This window comes from Erythrolamprus reginae, chromosome 9, assembly GCF_031021105.1.
Source record: "Erythrolamprus reginae isolate rEryReg1 chromosome 9, rEryReg1.hap1, whole genome shotgun sequence".
NCBI classification, from domain to species: Eukaryota; Metazoa; Chordata; class Lepidosauria; order Squamata; family Dipsadidae; genus Erythrolamprus; species Erythrolamprus reginae.
In genome coordinates this window covers 38,153,897-38,176,667 of record NC_091958.1, presented here as the reverse complement: position 1 = coordinate 38,176,667, position 22,771 = coordinate 38,153,897, and the positions used below count along the sequence as shown (strand labels likewise).

Here is a 22,771-nt window from a genome sequence, read left to right as displayed (position 1 = left end):
GCTGCCTCTACTTTCGAGTTGACGCAAGCAGCCCATTCTCGTTCAGTCATTGTGAGGTTCTATTTGTATTTGCGGAGAAGAACAGAAATGCTGGCCCTTGGTTATTCTTCAGGAAACCAGCGTCCTCGGAGTATTCTGCTGTATGAGTCTCAGCAACCGGATAGGTCCTACAGAGTTGGCCTTCTCTAGGTCCCATCCACCAGACAATACCACTTGGTGGGGCCAAGGGGAAGAGCCTTCTCTGTGGGGGGGCCATCTCTCTGGAATCAGCTCCTCCCAGAGATTCGCACTGCCCCTACCCTCCTCGCCTTCCACAAGAGTCTTTAAAAATCAGGACAGTCCCGCTTTTGAGCAATTGGACCCACGGCCCGCGGCATTTTTTAAAAGTCCTGATTTTTAAAAAACGGGATGTCTGGTCATCTTAATAATAAAATATATCAAGGAGAGAACAGAAGACAAGATATAGGGATAGAAGAGAAGACATAGGAGATATAGCAGAGACAGTAAGATTTTTAAATCATTTTTTTCTCTTCTATTCTTTCCTTGATATATTTTACTTTGAGTGTATCCTCTATAACCTTCATGATGTATTATTGTGTTTTGGACAAAATAAATAAATAAAAATGAATAAAAGTGAAGTCCCCTGGAGCTGTTCCAGGTCCTGAAAGCATAGGCAGCACCTCACTGGATCACAGTGTTATAACCCCACTATTATTGGGCTGCAGCATGGACGCTCCGGTTAGCTGTCACAGTAGGAAAAATGGAGATGCGCACGTATCTCTGCACCCCCGTTGTGTACACATGTGCACTGGTGCAAGATTCAGCTTCTGCGCATGCTCAGGAACTGAAATTTCGCTTGCGTGTGAGAGATTTCACTGATTTTCAGCGGGTTTCTTTTGCTTCCACACCAGCCAGTTTTTGCCAATTTTGGGTGGGTTTTTTCCTTCCTGCACATGCGCTGAATCTCATGCTGGCACGCATGCACACTCTGGACACCCACGCACCCGCACTGGTCACCGGGAAACAAAATCTTGCGAGACGACTTTGCGAGTGCAAGGTTTCAGCAATTTTTTTCTTCCATGCGTGAATGAAAGCAAAAAATCACAAAACGTGCATGTCCCTTCATGAGATTTCAGCAAGTTTTTGCTTCCTGCACATGTGCAGCATGCTGGGGACACTTGTGCGCATAGGTGCGTAGCACATGCCTTCACACGAGAATCCTCATGCTATGTGCGCAGCGGACCGGTAGCCGCAGGTAAGAGGAGTCTGGCCCTGCTACGTTTGGCCCACCCTTGGTAAAGCATTTCCTGTGAAGAGCCTCTGTTTCTGTTCTGCCGGGCTCTCTGCACAAGCCCCTAATTAAATGCAAAGGTAGCAAAAACAGACACACACACGTGAAAAGTCAAGAATACTGTCTTTATCCAAAGAAAAATAGAAGCAAAACACCCTTTTGGTAGTCAAAGGGCTCACCTTCAAAGCAAACAGACTTGAATGCAGTGAAAAAACCCCCAAAAAACCAAACTCAAAGCAATTAACAAGTAGCTGTGAAGTTGTCACAGCTACTCTCCTTCAAACGTTTTCCAACTCACACGTTTGACTATGATTTAAGTTCAAAGTCCTGATATCAAAGCACAGAGTCCTTGGAGAATCTGGAGAGTAAAGCCACATCCACTATCACGAACAGATAATCTTCCACACTGAGAAGCCGGCATGATGCCCATTTAACAGCAGCCCTAATTACTTGAACCACACCCAACCACAGGTGAACTCTCTTATCTCTTGTAGTACCTACATAGCTGCTCTTTTCTATTCATGGCCCTTCGCCTTCGTACATCAATAAATGTTTCTTCATCAGAGTCCAGCGAAGATAAGAAGGATGATGAATTGCTACTTAATGGGCTGTCTGCCATGACCCCCTCTGAGGGTCCCATTTCACAGTCACTCCCTGCTTCCGACGATACTTTGCTGTCCAAAGCAGTTGGCAGTAAAACAGGCCTCTGACACTGGGAGGATTCACCCACATCCACCCCCATAGTCCTTGGGGCAGGAGCTGGCCCAGAGCCAACCACAACAGTTTTGTTGTGAACTTTCTTGACAGATCATTGCTTCAGGAGAGTGGTACCATTGGATAAGGCAAAAAAACCCCCAACCTACAAATATTACAAAAAGATGACGAACCAACAAACCAATCTCCAATGAATGACAACATACAATCTGTTACTATAACTACTATCAATGATATACAAAACCTACATACAACATCGGATGACCAGAACTAACGATTCTTAACATAAACTAGGAATAAATCTTTAAAACATCAATATGTAGATAAAAATGATAAAATTCGTAAATCAAATATATACAATTTCTTGGAAATAGCACTCCAACTGCATCTTCAAATCTAAGGTCGTAGTGAACCGTGATACCAGCCAAGTAGCTAGTCCCTTTTCCACCTTTCCTATCGTTTCTTTTCCTCTTTCCATTCTGTATCTACTTTCTTACTACCACCTCTCTTCTATCCTTTCCCAATACCCCTTTTTCCTATCTCTTATCCCCTCCTTTTTTCCTTCCTTCTTGACTACTATCTCTACGATTATGTTATACTATTTTATATGATTTGATTGTGCTAAATTTTGTGTTATGTATTGCTGATTTACTTTGTGTTCTTTTATTTTCTCTTATTATTTTAAAACTCAATAAATATTTTTTTTTAAAAAAGGATAGTCCTCCTTTTAGGATCACACACTTACAAAACTCTTCAACCTACCCAAAATAGAAGATCTTGCTGTCTGCTTCCCTCATGGATTGCCAGGAAATCAGAAGCAAACCTTCCAGTTCAAAGGGCCATCTTCCCCTTCATCAACCATCGTCATCATTTTTACTGTTCTTCCTCTCAAAGGAAATTAAGGTAAGGGTGTGCAAAGGGTGTTTTTTCCTGGGGGGTGGGGGGAGGAATAATTATTCTTCTCTTGAGCTAAAAGTAAGGTGATCAGATGTCCTGCTTTTTTCGGGACAGTCCCGCTTTTGAGCAATTTGTCCCACGTTCTGTGGCATTTTTAAAAGTCCTGATTTTTTAAAAAACATGATGTCTGGTAATAATAATAGTAATAATAATAATAATAATAATAATAATAATAATAATAATATATTAGATAATATATTGTACTCGGAGTGGCTCACAACAGGACAATACACAATATACAAATCTAATAGTTAAAAAACAATTTTAAAAAATCCTTATAAAAATAATCATACAGCTCAAACAAACCATACATAACCTTACCTTACCAGCTCAGCGCTTTTAGAATAAATTGTCCCTTCGTCCCAAACCCACCACATCTATGCTTCCCAAAGTGCCACCTCAGCATCTTCAGCAAGGAATTCTGGGACTTGTAGGCCCAGTCCCTTCGGAAGCAAGCGCTGGAATCCTTCAAAGAGTACCTGGGGAGAACAAAATGGCGGCCAAAGTTGACACACCCATTGATGAGTTTCTATGGTAACCGCCATGATCCCTGTCATTGCCCATCTCTTTTTTTTTTTTGTTCCCCCCCACCCGCTGCAGTCACCTTCCCACATTTGCTCTGGCAGTTGGGAGTGGCTGCTCTTTGGGTTTTGTTTTTTTTAAAAGACCGAGCAGTCTTACGGATTTCAGAATGTCCCTTAATCTGTTTCTCTGATTTTCTCTTCGGATTGTTTTGGACCTTTTTGGACCTTTCCTTCTGCTGTGCTTTCGGTTTGCCAAGGTAGCTTCTGCTCTAAGGGTCCTTTCTTATATTTCTTCCCCATGGAAATAGCCAGCAGGCTTTTTCACATACACAAAAAAAATGGTGTCCCGCCTTAGCGAGGTTATAACCTGGTCACTTTAGCTAAAAGCAATTGGTGGAATATTTTGTCCAATCAAAATTGTGTTTTCCAGTTGCATCGATGAGAAGACATTGCAAAAGGTGAGTGGGTGGGATTGTCAGAGCAGAAATTTATGGTAGACACCCCCTTTCCCCATGTTTTTTAGCTTGGTTCTTCCTCTCTGCAACAGTAAAACATTTTCTGTTCTTTTAAAGCCACTTTTGATTCACTGGGAAAAAAATCTTGCCATTCTCACGCCTTCCATTCGGCAGTGCGGTCTGCAAACATTGGCTCAGCCTGCGATGTCTATTTAGCAGGAAATTAATTATTTTTTGTCACTTCTTGTATGTTTATTGGTCAAGGTAAATTGCATCTTTAATTAAATGGCTGACGGGGGAATGCCTGCTCGTCCAGTGGTAAGGGGCAATTGATTGAAAATGTGGAGACTAATTAGCTCCGCACTGGAATCAGAGTGGATGAATGTTGACCTTGAGTTTGGTGTCCACAGGAAAAAAAATGGTTGAGGAACATGCTCTGTGAGGATACAGAATTCATAAGAGTCTTTAAGGAGCATACATAAGTGCACCAGAGTGCCTACAATCTCTGTCCTAATATTGCCTTTTATTCATATTCATTTCGTGTATTCATGTTTATACTTATATCTGTAATCTAATACATGCTTAATGAAACAAAACAAAACGAAACCAGACAAACACATACATAAATGCAACCGAAACACATTTTTGTTGCCTAGGACCATGATGGGGTTAGGGTTTGGTTTGTATTACAAATGTTATATTGCTTCTGAACAAATCGATGGTGAGATCACATTTGGAGTACTGTGTACGGTTCTGGTCACTGCATCTCAAGAAGAATATAAGAATATAATGGAACTGGAAAAATTGCAAAAAAGGGCAACAAGAATGATCAAGGAAATGGAGCACCTCCCTTATGATACCAGGTTGCAACGCCTTGGTCTCTTCAGCCTTGAAAGACTGCTTGATGAAAGTGTATAAAATCATGCATGGGATAGAAAAGGTGGATAGAGAAAAATTCTTTTCTCTATCACACAGTACTATGACGAGGGGGCACTCCCTAAAGCTCATAGGTAAGAAAGCAAGGACAAATCAGGGGAAGTATTTCTTCACCCAGAGGGTTCGTTGGTTTATGGAATTCACTTCCAGACGAGGTCATGACAGCATGACCTAAGGCAGGATTAGACAGATTCATGGATGCCAAGCGTATTGGTGGTTATTGAAATGGATGTCCAAGTGTCGCCTCTATGTCAGTTGAGGCAGGCAGGATTCTCTTGAGTACCATTTGTTGGGGGGTCAAGGGAAAGGGAGGGTTTTGCCTTCTCTTTCTGCTCAAGATCCCCATGGACAATTGGTGGGTCCCTGTGTGACACAGAATGCTGGACTCGATGGGCTTTGGCCCCATTCAGCAGGACTCTTCTTAGGTTCTTATGGAACCTATGGCATGCATGCCACAGGTGGCACATGGAGCCATATCTGAGGGCATGTGAGGCAGTTGCCCTATGTCTGTTCCAGTGCGCGTGTGCACTCTGGCCAGCTGATTTCCAGCTTATGGGAGGGCAAAGGGGATTCTGTTTTTGCCCTCCCCAGACTTCAGGAAACCCTTTGGAGCCTGTGGATGGTGAAAAATGGACTCAATGGACCTAGTAGAATGAACGTCTGATAGGCCCATTTGGCTGCTTTCACCCCTCTCAGGCTTCAGGAAAACCTCCTAAAGCCTGGGGAGGGTGAAAAATGGGCCTACCAGACGTCCAGAGGCTTCAGTGAGGGTTGTGCATGCACGGGTGGGGGAACAGTGCAGGGAGGGGGTTGTGCATGCATGCATAGGGGGAGGGCATTGCAAAATGAGTGCAGGTACGCAGCACCCTTTTGGCACCCGAGTCACCATCATCTAGATCAAACTTTCTTAACTGTGGCAACGTTGAGATGCATGGAGTTCAAATCCCAGAAGAGCCCTGCCAGCCATCCTGGCTAGGGAATTCTGGGAGTTGTGGTCTTCATGACTTAAAGGAGCCGAGGTTGAAAAACTCTGATCCAGGCTATAGTACCAGAATCTTGAATGAACAAGAGTGTTTTCTCTCTCTTGCCCTTATGCCCAAGGGAGATAAGGCCAGGAAAAGTTTTTTCTAACAGTTCTCTTCTGTTCGCAGAGTTAAATCATGTTTTGGTAACAGTCATATTCCTTCCTCAAGGCCATCTCTAGGGTTCTCTACAAGCATTTTGAAAAAGAACTCAAAGTACCATTTCAAGCAGAGTGAATTAGACCAGCTGTAACATGGGAACTGCCAAATCCCCTAATCTCTACAAATGACCTTCATTGGGTCATCAGCCCCCATCGTTTGGTGGAGATAATCTAGCAACTATTTGTTCCCGAAGATTTATGTGTCTAGGATTTCTGTCTCCCACTCCACCCCCACTCCTCACTTGGGCTTGACTGTGTTTTCTTTGGGGAATTCAGTTCAGCCCTTATTCAATTAATAAATGCCAGGGTGATATTTGCACAAGCGGCCTGTTTAAATACAGGTGAAGGCAGCATCTGGTGACGATTCATTCTGAAACAGAGTGAAAAGCTGAGAAACAGAAGTCTTTGTTGGAGGTTTGGGACCGATGATTTTCCTTAACCACCCATTTAATCCAGGTTTAGTTCTGGGTGGACGCCTCCCTCCTCACATGGTTATCCCTTATTGCACTCCTAAATTGCACAATGAAATCCGCTACCATTGATTTTTAGCGGAGATATTTTTCTGCCCAGCTGATTGTAAGGTGCTAAGTAAGAGGGGAAATGTAGAACAAGACCTGATTAATTGTGCCGTGTTATCACAAGGACCCCCTGTGATCTATGGGGACCCACACAGCTTTTGCAGTATCCTTCCCCTGCCATGCCCACCAAGCCACACCATGCTTACCAAGAACCCATAGTATATATATATATATATTTCACCACTGGTCTGGAGTAGTCAAAGATAACTTGAATTCTTGCTTCGGTTGAGGATATAACAAGGACCATGAGCAGACTCAGGTTCCTGATGTAACAATAGATTGAATATGTATGTCTTTAAAAAAGCATAGCTTAAGCAAAAGACATTTAAGCAATATTAAACAGTGACAGGCGGATAAATTTCTCTGCAACTTTAATTAATTCTGTTACATTAATTAATTAATTAATGTAGCTGTTGTGAGTGTTCTGTGTCAGCCTTTGGAAATGTCAGATTCAGAGGATGAGGAAGACGTAGAAGCTGTAATTTACCCTGATTTAAGAGCAGTGAAAGAGGGCAGCGGAGAGGAAGGCTTAGAAAATCCATTGGATGCTAGTATGGATAGTAATGCTTCTTCAGACAATGGGGGAATAGATAATAGCCCTTGGTTAAGTGCCAAATTTAGGAGGCTAGAGAAAAGAAGAGAAGAGATTGGGGGAAAGAGGTTTTGAATCTGCTATATCCAAGGGTGTAAATTAATTAATTACCTCACATCCGGAATTTACCGGAAAAGACAGATGCTTTTCTGCAAAGTGAAATAGACAAGATGGATGCTTTTGCTGTTTCTCCAGAGAAGTGAATTTTAATATTGCACGATAAAACTGTTTGAAAGTAGAGCGAACCTGACCCAGAGATAAGGAGATGTTTGAAGCTGACAGCCTGCTCATTAGAAAGAATGTATGACTTTGTAGTTTAGCCTGTGAGATTGTAATGTACTTGCATGCGGGAGATGTATACTGACAAATTCCAATGTGGAAGGAAATAAATAAAGAAGTGTTATTTTTGAAAATACAAGCCTGTAAAGAGAGCATTCCTGGAGCAGCCAGCTAGACCAGAACATTAACAGTTGAGAATCTACTTTTGAGGTGTTCTTGCTGTAGAAGTAACAAGATGGTGTGTATGAATGCCATTATTGCACAATTGCTCCTTCGGGTTGGTATGCAGTTTTCCTGGCTTCCCATGCCAACATTCAATATCATGGGAAGACACCATCAATATTGAACTGTATTTATGGGACATCTTCCATTGCTCCTGCTATCGCTAAGAGTTGTCCTAATGTGCCCTTGAAAAATAATTAATTTCTGTTTACTCTTACAGAAATTCAGAGGAACTCTTTACCTGTTTTTTTAATCTTAAAATTGGGTGGAACATTTTGAAAGGCCAATTCATCTTCAGAATGAACTCTAGGTGAGACAGTTGGACCATCAGGGGTTTTAATCAAAACAATTTCTCACCCCCTTGAAAGGTGTGAGGACAAAGCAAGACATAGGTGGCTTTAAAGTTGAAAGAGGTCCTATTTTGACAGGGAATGAGTTCCACAGAATACAAGGGTCAGGGAAATGAGAAGGAAAATATTACATAAGTGGTATCACACACACACACACAACTTGCATACTTTCAGCAGAATGTTAAGAATACTTGTTGGCACGAGTGTCAAAATAAGGGGGTGTTTATGCAAATGTTTTGGGAATGCCTGGTAGTGCAGAACTTTTGGAAAGAAGTGCATGAGGACACTAATAAGAAGTTAAACATACGATGGACAATTACAAAGGAAATGGCCGTATTAGTTCAAAGGAACAAGATGAATGAATTTAGGGAAGACAGGCTACATTGCATGTTCAACCTTCCCATGGCTTCCTCCCTCACAATCCCTATCCACAAATGAAAGAACATTACTGGAGACATGAAGGTAAACTGAAAATTTGGGAAATAAGAGATTTATGGATTATCAGCTTCTGAAATGTGAACCACAAGGGTTTTTTCTTTTTTGGTATATTTTTGGAGATATTTTTCTCATGTTAAAATTAACATTGTCAATTATGGTAGATATAATTTCTTCAGATTCACGCTGGCCTCAAAGATAGCTGGATGTGATGGGAGAGGGGGGATGAGAGATCAATGGCGTCCCACCACAATTCCCTCAGAAGAGTTCAGTTGGTCTCACTCCATATATATAATCATCTTCCTCCTTTGTCACACTGGTAGAAACATTTGGAGGAGTACTTCGTTACAGGTTTTGGAGCTCTCATTTAGGAGTTTTGAATGAGCATCCCAATTGACTCAATTGTGTGTTCGGTCTGGTCTCTGGGTGTCATGTGATTTGTGTTGTATGTGTATACTGTATATACACATACAATGACAATAAAGTACTTATTTATTTATTGAGACAAAATATAGCCCAAGAGTCAGTTTGGTGTAGTGGTTAAGGCACAAGGATAGAAACCAGGCAACTGGGAATTCTACTCCTGCCCTAGTTCTAGTCTCGTGGAAAATAATGATATTAGGAATGGTTAGTGCAGGGGTTGGCAACCTTAAACACCGCAAGAGCCACAAAGGTCCTAACCGGAAGTTCTCCGTTCAGTTCTAGAGCCAACCAGAATTCCCGTTTCCTCACCATAGAGTCTCCTCCTATTGCATCATCCTTTTTCTTCTGCTGACTGGAAGTCTCGTTCCCCCGACCATAGAGTCTCCTCCTAGCATGGCATCCTTTTCCCTCTGCCAACTGGAGTCTCTTTTCCCTCTGCCATAGAGTCTCCTCCTAGCATGGTGTCCTTTTTGTAAATAGTCTTTGTAAACAGCAACAGCTCATGCCCAAAATTCCCTAGTTGTACCACAAATACTCACAATGATTTAACACCAATTGACCTTACTGAAGACAATGCTGAAAAACCACTATGTGGCCTAAAACCTTCTCTATCAATTGGGCCTGATGGACTATGTGCATACCTCCTAAAAAAGCTCTCCACAGCCATAGCTGAACCACTAAGCACAATCTTTGAAAAATCGTTCAGAACCAGTTCCCTACCAAACCTATGGTCACTAGTCATGGTCATCCCCATCTTCAAAAAAGGAGATCCCTTACAGACTAATCTCTCTATGCTGTGTCACATGCAAAGTCATGGAATCAATCATAAACCAACCCATTACCATCCACCTGGAAACTAACAACTTACTCTCTAACAAACAATTTGGTTTCAGAAAAAAAATTATCCTGTAACCTGCAACTCCTACACTGCAAAAACATATGGACTACACATCTTTATTAGGGAAAATCAATAGATGCCACTTACATAGACTACTGGAAAGCCTTCGACTCAGTGGTTAATGATAAACTACTTCTAAAATTGAAATCTTATGGCATCTCTGGACCACTACATGATTGGATAACAGTGTTCCCATCAAACAGAGAACAAGTGGTCAAAATAGGGAGCATCCTATCTAATTCTGTTCCTGGTACCCCAAGTCAGCGTACTGGGACCAACACTCTTCATACTCCATATAAATGACCTTTGTGATCACATTACAAACAACTGTGTTCTCTTCGCCGTTTATGTAAAACTTTTCAACACCACCAATAACACTGCTACCCTCCAAAAAGACCTTGACTTTGTGTCAGAATGGCCAAACATCTGGCAACTCCAAATCTCAATCAACAAATGCTCTGTCCTACACATTGGCAAAAAGAATCAGAACATGAAATACAAGCTGAATAAGACAAGACCTTATGCAACCATACTCGAAATCCTAATGCTTAGAAAGCTTAGAACTATGTTGCCTTCGACAATGTCCTTGCTGTCAACAATTACTTCAGCTTCAACCGCAACAATACACGAGCACACAACAGTACAAACTCAAAGTAAACCATTCCAAACTTAACTGTAGAAAATACGACTATAGCAACCGAGTAGTTAATGCCTGAAACTCACTACCTGACTGTGTAGTAACACTATCAAACCCCCAAAACTTTACCCTTAGACTATCCACTGTTGACCTCACCCAATTCCTAAGAGGTCAGTAAGGGGTGTGCACCAGAGTGCCTACCGTCCCTGTCCTAATGCTTCCCTCTAATTACCCATCTCATGTATACAAACAGTGTTATATCTATGTATACTGCCAATATGTACTTGACAAAATAAATAAAAATAAATAAATAAATCTCAAGCTGCTTTATGATATGTCACTGTCATTCTCAGAGTTTCTCATCTCATCACTGGCATAGACAGCAAGGCGGCATGTGGGAACACTTTGTATCTTCACTTGGGCCACTGTTGCTAGGGAGATGTACCTGAAAATGGGATAAGTGATTGATAGTAGCGTGCAGTCATTCCATTTCCTTTGAACCTACCTGGCTTAAGTATTTTAATGGGCATTAGATTGCTCTCTATGGACCTTTTCTTATAGCAAAATTGGACTTTGGCATTTCAAAATCAGAACATGACCATTTAGAAAAGAAGAAAAACAACAGCTAGGAGGGGACATAATTTTTTTTTTAAAAAACCCACTTCTTCAAAGAAATGTGTTTTATTAGTGAGCATTCAAATTGTTAAAGGTCTTTCTTTTAGCCACCAGTCCAATCATATCTGACTTCAGCTTGTTCTCGATTCAATGCTTAGATCAGGGGTCTTCAAACGTGGCAACTTTAAGACTTGTGGACTTCAACTTCCATAATTTTCCAGACAGCTATGGGAGTTAAAGTCCACAAGTCTTTCAAGTTGCCAATTTGGGGACCTCTGACCCCAGATCAATGCTCCTCAAACTTGGTAGCTTGAAGATGATGTGTAGATTTCAACTCCCAGAATGTTGATCTAGCTAACATCTTGACTAGTTAGCACAAAATGCTCAACAAATGTCCCAACACCTATTCATTCTTGGTTCCAGCCCTTTTTGATAAGAAAGAAGTGCCAATTTGCTCTTTCCTTTAACCAGAACAGGACGGAAGGAAGGAAGTAAAGAAAGAAAGAAAGAAAGAAAGAAAGAAAGAAAGAAAAAGAATAAACAAACAAACAAACAAACAAACAAATAAATAAATGGATTCTAGATCCCATGCAGCCTGGACTTCAAAAATAAATCTGGACACATTGAACCGGGCATCAGGAATATACACTTCTGGGGTGCACCCAGAACGAGGCTTTGAATGCATGGCTGCAGCTATCATTTTGAGTTTGTGTCCCCTGTCCCTCAAATGGTCTCTGCTGGAGGAATGTGCATCAATGAATGCAGGGGTGGGTTCTACTCAGGGGTGGGCAGCAGGCAGGACGGGGTAGAATGCAGTTCCACCGGCGGAAATGAAGATCCATGCGCAGCTCCATCTTATTGGCGGCTGTCACTTCCTCGATTACTGGTCTCAGCTCGGCTCTTCTTTTTCCCCCTGCTGCTTCTGCTGCGTCTGCACTCCTTGCTTTTTTCCTCTTTCCTGGCCTCGGACGAGCTTCCCTCTTTCTTGGCCGGCTCCCTAACAGCCGCACGTGGCCACCTCCCACCTGAGGTGCAAGCAGAAGGCATGGGTGGAAGCGGCACTGGCAGCATTTATGCTTCTGGCAGCACCCATTTGCCTCGCTACCCAGTCTGAGGTGGGGGGGGGGTGACCCAGGAAGGAGAACGCGGGAAACGCAAAGCAAATTGTTACCCCAGCGAGCGACACTGGTAAGGTTGTAAGTTGAGGACTTAACTGTTCACTTGAAACATGATGATTGTTCAAGCCACTCCCACTTTATCACATGCATGGCAAGCCACTCCTACCCAGTCACATGACCATTAAGACACACCCACAAAATAAGCCACACCCACAGTGTGGCAATAAAATTTTTGGCTACCCATTACTGGTTCTACTTACCTTCGCTACTGGTTCCAGCATGCAAAATGTGCCACAAAATGCGCTGGTGTAGCTCCTGTGTTAAACTCCACAGAGGGTTATTTTAGCTTACATTTGCCTCTAGTGGACAGATTTCAAGCTGGAGGACCAGTATGGGGGCGTGTCCAGTGTCCATCCCAGCCAGTTCCGTGATTGGGGGGGGGAGAGGAAATTCCCGCTAGAGAAGATTGAAGGTGTTGGTTATCACCTTTAAAGCCCTACATGGCTTAGGACTAGACTACCTACAGGACCACCTTCTACCGCACAACTCCCAGCAGCCAATAAGGGCCTGGAGAGTTGGCCTTCTCCCGTCTCATCTACAAAACGATGTCAGTTGATGGGGCTGCAATGAAGGGCCTTCTCTGTGTTGGCTCTGATGCTCTGGAACCAACTGCCTCCAGAGATCCATACTACTCCCACCTTACTGGCCTTCTGGCAGGTCTGGGGCCGTTAGGTTATTATCTTGATTTGTCCATGAATAAAATGAGCCGAGGTGGCACAGTGGGTAGAGTGCAGTAGTGCAGGCCCGTAAAGCTAACTGCTAGATCTGCAGGTCAGGGGTTCAAATCTCATCACCGGCACAAGGTTGACTCAGCCTTCTATCCTTCCGAGGTGGGTCAAATGAGGACCCGGATTGTGGGGGCAATAGGCTGGCTCTGTTAACAAAGTGCTATTGCTAACATGTTGTTAGCCGCCCTGAATCTATGGAAAAGTGCGGCATTAAAAAAGATCGAATAAATAAATAAATAAATAAATTGAGAGATACACATGTTTTCTAAGGGTTATTCAATGTATTTTTTATTTTTATTGTTGTTTCTGAATGTAAACCGCTCAGAGTTCAATTGGAGTTGGGCGGCATATAAAATTTAAAAATAAATAAATAAATTCTAGAGAAAGGGTAGAAACCCACTTTTGGACGAATGGGTGGGAAGTAGACATCCTGTAAAAGAATATTAGATCCTTCCGAAGATACACAGGTAGCACTTGACTTACAACCCCATTGGGCCCAATAGTTCTGTTGTTAAGTGAGATGGTGGTTTAGGGAGTGTTGCCCCACTTCTGACCTTTGGTTGCCCCAAGTTGTTAAGTGAAACACAGCAGTGGTTGAGGAAGTAACACAGTTCTTAAGTGAATCTGGCTTCGCTGCTGACTTCGCTTATCAGAAGGTCATGGAAGGCAATCAGATGACCTTGGGACACAGGGACCATCATCAATGGAAATCAGTTGCTGAGTATTATATTGGCAGTTCTGTGTTAGCAAAAACTTCAGAAGAGAAGGATTTAGGGGTGGTGATTTCTGACAGTCTCAAAAGGTGCGGTCAGGTGGTAGGGAAAGCGAGTAGAATGCTTGGCTGCATAGTTAGAGGTATAACAAGCAGGAAGAGGGAGATTGTGATCCTGCTGTATAGAGCGCTGGTGAGACCATATTTGGAATACTGTGTCCAGTTCTGCAGACCTCACCTACAAAGAGATATTGATCAAATTGAATGTGTCCAAAGACGGGCTACAAAAATGGAGGAAGGTCTTAAGCGTAAGGAAAGACTTTATGAACTCAATCTGTATAGTTACATCGGCCAACTTGCTATGATAAAACTTGCTGGGGTACAATTTAACCTTTCTATTTAATTATAGTGGTACCTCTATCTAAGAACGCCTCTACTTACAAAGTTTTCTAGATAAGAACCGGGTGTTCAAGATTTTTTTGCCTTTTCTCAAGAACCATTCTCCACTTACAAACTCGAGCTTCTGAAACTGTAACCAGAAAGGGCAGGGACAAGGCTCCGTGGGGCCTCTCTAGGAATCTCTTGGGAGAAAACAGGGCCGGAAAAGGGGGGGGAGAAGCCTCCATGGGGCCTCCCTAGGAATCTCCTGGGAGGAAACAGGACCTCCACCCTCCCTGTGGTTTTCCCAATCACATGCATTATTTGCTTTTACATTGATTCCTATGGGAAAAATTGCTTCTTTTTACAAACGTTTCTACTTAAGAACCTGGTCATGGAACGAATTAAGTTCAAAAGTAGTGGTACCACAGTACTTAAAATTAAATATATTTTTTTTCAATTTTTGCCATGCACATTTCATTCTGTCCTTCCTTTTGCATCCCTCCTCTAATGATTTTACCCCACCGTTTGTTTGGTATTAGTGTAACTCTTGTCCTGCAGTGAGTTGGTCATGGCAAGTTGACTGTGGCAAGTTGGCCATGGTGAATTGGCTGTGGCGAGTTGGCCGTGGCAAATTGGTTCTGCTGAATTGCCATCGACTCACCTTGGAAGGTCCCAGCCACTGTTGGAGGCCCTGTATGCCAGAAATCTGTTGGGCAGCAGATCTGGCAATTGGGAATTCTTCAGTTCATACAGCTGAGGGAGAAAACCAGAGGAAGAGAAAATGTGGGAAAATTTTTAAGGGCTCCAATTTTTTTCAAGTGGACCTTGTTGGCCTTAACCAACCAATTAGCAATTACACCGATCGTGGCTCAACCTATCCCTTTGGCGAGTGTTCTGTTGCAGGGTTTTGTGTACGAATATAGCACGTTTGTTTGATTAGGAGAGATGGATCATCTTTACAGTCTCCAATCTTCAGCAGCAATTTAATAAATTGGAAAAGGGAGGCAAGTGCTCCTTCCTTTATGCAATACAGCCTAACATTTTTTTTTTTGGCATTGTATGTGTCTGTGTACCTGTGGAAAACCTTCACGGAGGAGAGAGAGCAAGAATAAATGGAGTACAATAAGTTTTTTCTTTCATCTACCAGTTGTGAAACTTTTCACGACATCCAGAATTCTAGGGTGAACACAGCAACAAAGAGCTGGGAAAGAAAACTTCTGTACATTAATCTAGAAGGTGAGGTGACCCAGTCCCCTTGCGGTAGATGCCACCATGTATTTCAATCCAGATACGTCTCTCTTGAAGTCACAAACTTTCTACACCTTGCTCGTCAGCATGTGCCCATTGAAGTTGTCGCTCCTCTGAGGCAGCATCACGTCCTTCAGGTGGGTACTCTTCTCCTGCCGGAGTTCGGTGGGGTCACCGTCTTCAATGCTGTTGCCTTTATGGAGGCACAGGACCTTCTGAAAGCTCTGCTTGAAATTTTCCGAAAGGAAGCCATAGAGGATGGGATTGGCACAGCTGTTGGCATAAGAGAGAACCACCACAAAAGAGAAGATACCCACCAAGATGGGTTCCTCTGGCAAGATGAATATCAAATTGACAATATTGACAATGTAGAAGGGAAGCCAGCAGAAAACGAAGACCACAACGATGATGACCACCATTCGGGTCACTTTCCGCTCTGACCGCCGGCGTCTTGTAGAGCCAACTCGGATCCCAGAAGATTTCACTTTAATGACAATCAACAAATAGCAGAGGCATATCACCAGCAAGGGACCAAAGAAACCCAGCACCGATGTATAGATGATAAATACAGCTGACCATATCTCAATCGGATCAGGCCAACTCATGTTACAGGTATGAAGTTCTTCCTGGACATCAGCAAATATAATCATGGGAAGGACCACCAAAAAGGATAAAGTCCAGACAGCCACACTGATCAATTTGGCTATTCTTGGTTGGCGCCACTTGGTAGATTTAATAGGATGGACCACTGCAAGATACCGGTCAAGGCTCATGACAGTCAGGCAGAAGATGCTGGTGAATTGGTTAATCCCATCAAAAGCGGTCACTAGCCTACAGGTGAACATTCCAAAGGGCCAGTAGGAGATGGCATTTTGGGTGGCGAGGAATGGCAAGCCCAACATGAAGAGGACATCAGCGATGGCTAAATTCAGAATGTAGATGTTGGTCACGGTCTTCATTTTGGCATAACGCAAAACCACGTAGATGACCAGGGTGTTCCCACTCAGTCCGATAACACAAACCAGAAGGTAAATTATTGGTATGAAGACGGGACGGATACTGGAGGAGGTGGAAAAATCCGTACCATTGTCTGTTGCGTTTGTGAAAAAGGAGGCATTAATATCGGGAAACGTGGTAGATGGGTACAAAGGATCCATGGTGGTGTCTGATTTTACAAAAGACGCAGGCTGTTCTAGGCTGTTTTAATTAGAGAAAATAATATATCCAGTTGTTCAACATGTTCATGCTGGAAGAAAAAAAGAAACATTGATTAAAAAGTTATTTCATCATCCCAGAATTCTACAGTTGGAAAAGACCATTAAGGATCCCGTAAAAGCAGAGGTGGGCTTTATAGAAAAGGTAGCAAACCGCTAATGATGTCACTGAACCAGTTCTGCCAATGCCGGTCTGTGGATGGTGCCACCTTTTGGGGAGAATTTTTTTTTTTTGAAAAAAAATTTTTGGAATTTTTTGCTGTTTTTTTCTTTTTCTATACATGCACAGAAGCTGAGTTTTTGGCACTGCACATGTACCACCATCTTATTTTCAGCTTTTTGGAATTTTTGCCACTACACATGCATGTACACGCAAAATTTATTTATTTATTCTATTCGACTTCTATGCCGCCCAATCCCATGGGATCTCAGGGTGGTTTACAGCAATATAAAAATACCGTACAATACTGAAAAGTAGTCAACTATTAAATGCAAAACAGTAAAAACTCCATTATAAAAACCCACAATGCAATCCAATCAAAACAAACATGCATTCCAATCAAACACAATTTGGCCGTGACAGATGGTAGTATTCATGGACCCCAGGCCTGCTGGCAAAGCCAGGTTTTCACAGTCTTATGGAAGGCCAGTAGGGTGGAAGCAATATGGACATCAGGGGAAGTTGGTTCCACAGAGCCGGGGCAGCCACAGAGAAGGCCCTCTCCCGTGGTCCCACCGACCTGCATTGTTTAGTCGACAGGACCTGGAGAAGGCCAATCCTGTGTGATCTCATTGATCTCTGGGAGGTATGCGGCAGGAGATGGTCCAGAAATAGTCTGGTACTAAGCCATATAGGGCTTTATAGGTGATAACCAACACCTTGAATTGTGACTGGAGACTAATCAGTAGACAGTGCAGGACGCAGAGTGTTGGTGTTATAGGGGTGTACCAGGAAAGGGCAGCCATTCGTGGCCCTACTGGCACACTCTGGAGGGTGGCGCGGGAGCGGGTGGGCGGGTGCTTGCGCATGGGTGCATGCCCCCATTCTTCAATTTTCTGCACATGGGCTAAAGCCGTTCCACCCGGGAGCCACCAGTGGGAGGAAATCCTGCAGGAAGGAAAGGATTTCTCCCTGATGGCAGCTCCCAGTTGGGATGGACCACCACCACCAGCAAAGGCACCCCGGTTAGTCCCGCCCAGGAGCTGCCAGAAGGAAGAAATTTGGGACTTAACCAGGGCGCCTTTGTTGATACAGCTAACTGGCAGCCACGGGGCTGGGTCCTGCACGGCCATGGTTCATAGGCTCTCTACATGGGGCTACCTTTGAAAAGTGTGCAGAATACAGCCGCGAGAGCTATCGTGGGGCTCCCTAGATTCACCCACATCTCTCTAACACTCCATGGCCTGCACTGGCTGCCGATTAGTTTCTGGTCACAATTCAAAGTGTTGGTAATGACCTATAAAGCCCTACATGGCATTGGACCAGAATACCTCTGGAACCATCTTCTGCCGCATGAATCCCAGCGGCCAATAAGGTCCCACAGAGTTGGCCTTCTCTGGGTCTCGTTGACTAAACAATGTCGTTTGGTGGGCCCTAGGGGAAGAGCCTTCTCTGTGGTGGCCCCGGCCCTCTGGAATCAAACTGCCCCCAGAGATTAGAATTGCCCCCACCCTCCTTGCCTTTCGTAAATTGCTTAAGACCCACCTATGTCACCAGGCATGGGGGAATTGAGATAACCCCCCGGGCTTATATAGTTTATGTATGGTACGCTGGTGTTGTATGGTTTTAATGATGGGTTTTAGATGTTTTTAAGTATTAGATTTGTTATATTGTTATTATTGTTGCTGTGAGCTGCCCCGAGTCTGCGGAGATGGGCGGCATACAAATCTAATTAATAATAATAACGATAATGATAATGATAACAACAAACAACAACAACAACAACAACAATAATAATAACTGCAATGACTCTGGCATAAGCCAGTGAAAGTGGTCCCAGTGGTACTTGGCACGCTGGGCGCAGTACCAAAGGATCTCAGTGAACATTTGAAAACCATCAGAATTGACAAAATCTCCTTCTGTCAATTGCAAAAGGCCGCTTTACTGGGATCGGCAAACATAATTCGCCGCTACATCACACAGTCCTAGATGCTTGGGAAGTGCCTGACTGGTGATGAAATACGAAATCCAGCATAGTGATCTCGTTTGCTGTGTTGTACTGACATAATAATTCATCCCGCCCAAGGGCCACCAAAAGGAAGACATCCTGCAGGAGGGAGAGCACCTTGTTGGGGGAACGATGTGGTTCCCGCTTCGCCCGCTTGCCAGGAAGGACAGCAGCTCATCAGGGAGACTCTGGCAAGCAGGTGAAGCAGGAGCGACGGCGTCTCCCTGAGGAGCTTCTCTCCTTCCCGGGTTGGGTGGTGAGATTCGGCTGCTGCACATGCGCAGAAGTCAAATCTCATGTGCATGCGCGTGCACCACCAGCAGTGATGAAGCTGCGCGCACAGCTTCCTCTCCGCTGGTGTTCTCCTCCGTCCCCCTTGCAGCCCAACCCTGGCTGCATTATGAACTATCTGCAGCCTCCAAACACTCTTCAAGGGTAGCCCCATGTAGAGCGCATTGCAATAATCAAGACTGCGGCAGCTATATAATAAATCACCAGTGCCCCTCTGTGCATTTCTTCTTCCTATGTGCATTGTTATGTGAAAATCGTATTTTACCGACAACGACAGAGCAACAACAGCAGTTTAGTCAGCCCAAACACAACTGGAAATAAAACATAATATTGTGGAAGCGAAAATTCCCTCATGCTGAGCTATGGTCTGGTGGCTTCCTGGTGACTTAATAATAATTAATAATAATAATAATAATAATAATAATAATAATAATAATAATAATAATAATTTATTAGATTTGTATGCCGCCCCTCTCCGAAGACTCGGGGTGGCTCACAACAATAACAAACAGTCTACAAATCCAATATTTAAAAAACAATTTTAAAACCCTTATAGTAAAATAATCACACAATCCATTCAAACCATACACAAACCAAGATAGTTGGGGGATATGTCAGTTTCCCCATGCCTGGCTACAAAGATGAGTTTTTAATAACTTACGAAAGGCGAGGAGGATGGGGGCAGTTCAAATCTTCGGGGGGAGTTGATTCCAGAGAGTTGGGGCTGCCACAGAGAAGGCTCTTCCCCTAGGTCCTCCCAGATGACATTGTTTGGTCGATGGGAGCTGAAGAAGGCCAACTCTGTGGGACCTAATCGGCCGCTGGGATTCGTGCAGCAGAAGGCAGTCCTGAAGGTATTCTGGTCGGATGACTTAAGGTCTTTGAACTGTTTTCTTGAAAGCAACAGAGAAATGACTTGCTATTTATTTTCCAGGGAAGCTTTCTTCCATCCTGTCTACTGTCTAGCCTAACCCTAGGATTCCTTGGAAATTTATCTTCCGAAAATTCTAGGGGTTCTGTATAGGAAAGATGAATGGGGTCCAAGCTCACACCCTATTTTTTTAAATGTGGTATTTATTTTGTTTATTTGTTTATTTTGTCAAAACATGTACAATAGAGCAGGTATTGGTATAAACATAAACAAAAGCAAAGTAGGTACAGGTAAACTTGGACAAAAGGACAGTAGGACAGGGACTGGAGACACAGTGATTTACTTATGCACCACTATTACCAGACCTCTTAGGAATGGGGTGAGGTCGACTGCAGACAGTCTAAGCTTAAAGGTTTTAGGGTTTGGGTTTTTTAAGGGTTTTTAGGGTTTGGGGAAGAAACCACAGAGTCAGGTAGGGCATTCCAGGCATGGATCACTCTGTTGCTGAAGTTGTATTTTCTGCAGTCAAGTTTTGAGCGGTTTACATTGAGTTTGAACCTATTGTGTGCTTGTGTATTGTGGTTGAAACTGGAGAAATCATTGACAGGTAGAACATTGTGGCAGGTGATTTTGTAGTATGAACTACATTTAGATCAGATCACATACGATATAGCTCTAAGTCATCTAAACCCAACATTTCAAGTCTGGTGGAATAAAGTATTTTGTCGTGAGGAGTGGAGGACGCTTCTTGTGAAATATTTCTGGACTCTCTCAATCCAAGTCCTTGGAGAGGGGCGGCATATAAATGCAATAATAATAATAATAATAATAATAATAATAATAATAATAATAATAATAATAAGCAGCCAGGGTGGCGCAGCAGGTAGAGTGCTGTACTGCAGGCCACTGATGCTGACAGTAGATCTGTAAGTCAGCAGTTCAAATCTCATCACCGGCTCAAGGTTGACTCAGCCTTCCATCCTTCCCAGGTGGATAAAAATAAAAAAGTACATTTGAAGTTTTTTTTAAAAGCCCATCTCCATTAAAAGATGTAAATCAGGATTCTCTTGATCAGGTCCAAAATTGAATGGGTCCAAAGACAGGCTACAAAAGTGGTGGAAGGTCTTAAGCATCAAACTTATCAGGAAAGACTTAATGAACTCCATCTGAATAGTCTGGAGGACAGAAGGGAAAGGGGGGACATGATTGAAACATTGAAATATGTTAAAGGGTTAAATAAGGTTCAGGAGGGAAATTGAACACAAGAACAAGGGGGCGCAATCTGAGGTCAGTTGGGGGAAAGGTCAGAAGCAACGTGAGAAAATATTATTTTACTGAAAGAGAAGTTGATGCTTGGAACAAACTTCCAGCAGACGTTAAATCCACAGGAACTGAATTTAAACATGCCTGGGATAAACATAGATCCATCCTAAGATAAAATACCGGAAATAGTATAAGGGCAGACTAGATGGACCGTGAGGTCTTTTTCTGCCGTCAGTCTTCTATGTTTCTATGTTTAACAACAACAACAGAGTGGGTAGGGACCTTGGTGGTCTTCTAGTCCAACCCCTTAGGCAGGAAACCCTACACTACTTCAGACAAATGATTATCCAACATCTTCTTAAAAACGTCTAGTGTTGGAGCATTCCTGTGCTCAAAGCTGCTATACATGACTCCCCACTCCATAGATTCCCAGTGGAGCTGACACAGCCTCTGTCTGCACAAACCCCATCTTGCTCCCAAATGTGATGGAACCACAACTATTCGGGGTCTCACCATTACAAATAAATGGTGGCTCTCCCTTATTTGCTGGCCTGTATTTTGGCCATCGCATTGAGCCCTCTGCAAGTTTTAGGAATGTGAAGTAAATAGGTTTAGTCGGAGGCGTTAAAGAGAGAGCAGCCCTGGCACGCTTCCTGCAGATGCTCAAAGCCCTTGGCCATAATAACTGCAGTTAATTGGCCAGAACTGTATTATATTAAGTAGCTCCTTTGGTTTTCAGCTAGCAATCCAGGCATGAAAAAGAAGTAGGACAAGAAATAGCAAACAGTTTAGAAACAAGAAAGGGAAGGAGGAAAGAGGAAGGATGGATAGAGGTAGACAGACATAAACAGATGACACATAGGTAATAGGTGACAGATATGTAGTGATACCTCTACTTACGAACTTAATTCATTCTGTGACCAGAACATTAAGTAGAAAAGTTTGTAAGAAGAAGCAATTTTTCCCCATAGGAATCAAAGTAAAAGCAAATAATGTGTGCGATTGGGGTAACCACAGGGTGGGTGGAGGCTCTGTTTCCTTCCAGGAGATTCCTAGAGAGGCCCCATGGAGGCTTCTCCCCACCTTTTCCGGCCCTGTTTCCTCCCAGGAGATTCCCAGAGAGGCCCCACAGAGGCTTCTCCCCATCTTTGCCAGCCCTGTTTCCTCATAGGAGATTCCCAGAGAGGCCCCATGGAGGCTTCTCCCACCTTTTCAGCCTGTTCCCTCCCAGGAGATTCCTGGAGAGGCCCCATGGAGGCTTCTCCCCATCTTTGCCAGACCTGTTTCCTCCTAGAAAATTCCCAGAGAGGCCCCATAGAGGATTCTCCCCACCTTTTCCAGCCCTGTAAGAAGAAGCAACTTTTCCCATAAGCATCAATGTAAAAGCAAATAATGTGTGCGATTGGGGAAACCACAGGGAGGGTGGAGGCCCTGTTTCCTCCCAGGATATTCCTAGAGAGGCCCCATGGAGGCTTCTCCCCACCTTTTCCAGCCTGTTTCCTCCTACAAGATTCTTAGAGAGGCCCCACGGAGGCTTCTCCCTGCCTTTTCTGGTTACAGTTTTGGAGGCTCAGGTTTGTAAGTGGAAAATGGTTCTTGAGAAGAGGCAAAAAAATCTTGAACACCCA

At 43.4% G+C, this 22,771-nt stretch overlaps 1 protein-coding gene across 1 annotated transcript; it reads right to left on the bottom strand.

Moving 5' to 3' along the window:
- Window positions 1-15,404: 15,404 nt before the first annotated feature.
- On the bottom strand, window positions 15,405-16,493 carry SSTR5 (somatostatin receptor 5). Its single transcript, XM_070761707.1, has one exon. The coding sequence runs from the start codon at window positions 16,491-16,493 to the stop codon at window positions 15,405-15,407; it is 1,089 nt and encodes a 362-aa protein (XP_070617808.1).
- Window positions 16,494-22,771: the final 6,278 nt, after the last annotated feature.

Coding starts and splice junctions, on each gene's coding strand:
- SSTR5 (XM_070761707.1), bottom strand. CDS start 16,493: ATGGATCCTTTGTACCCATCTACCACGTTTCCCGATATTAATGCCTCC.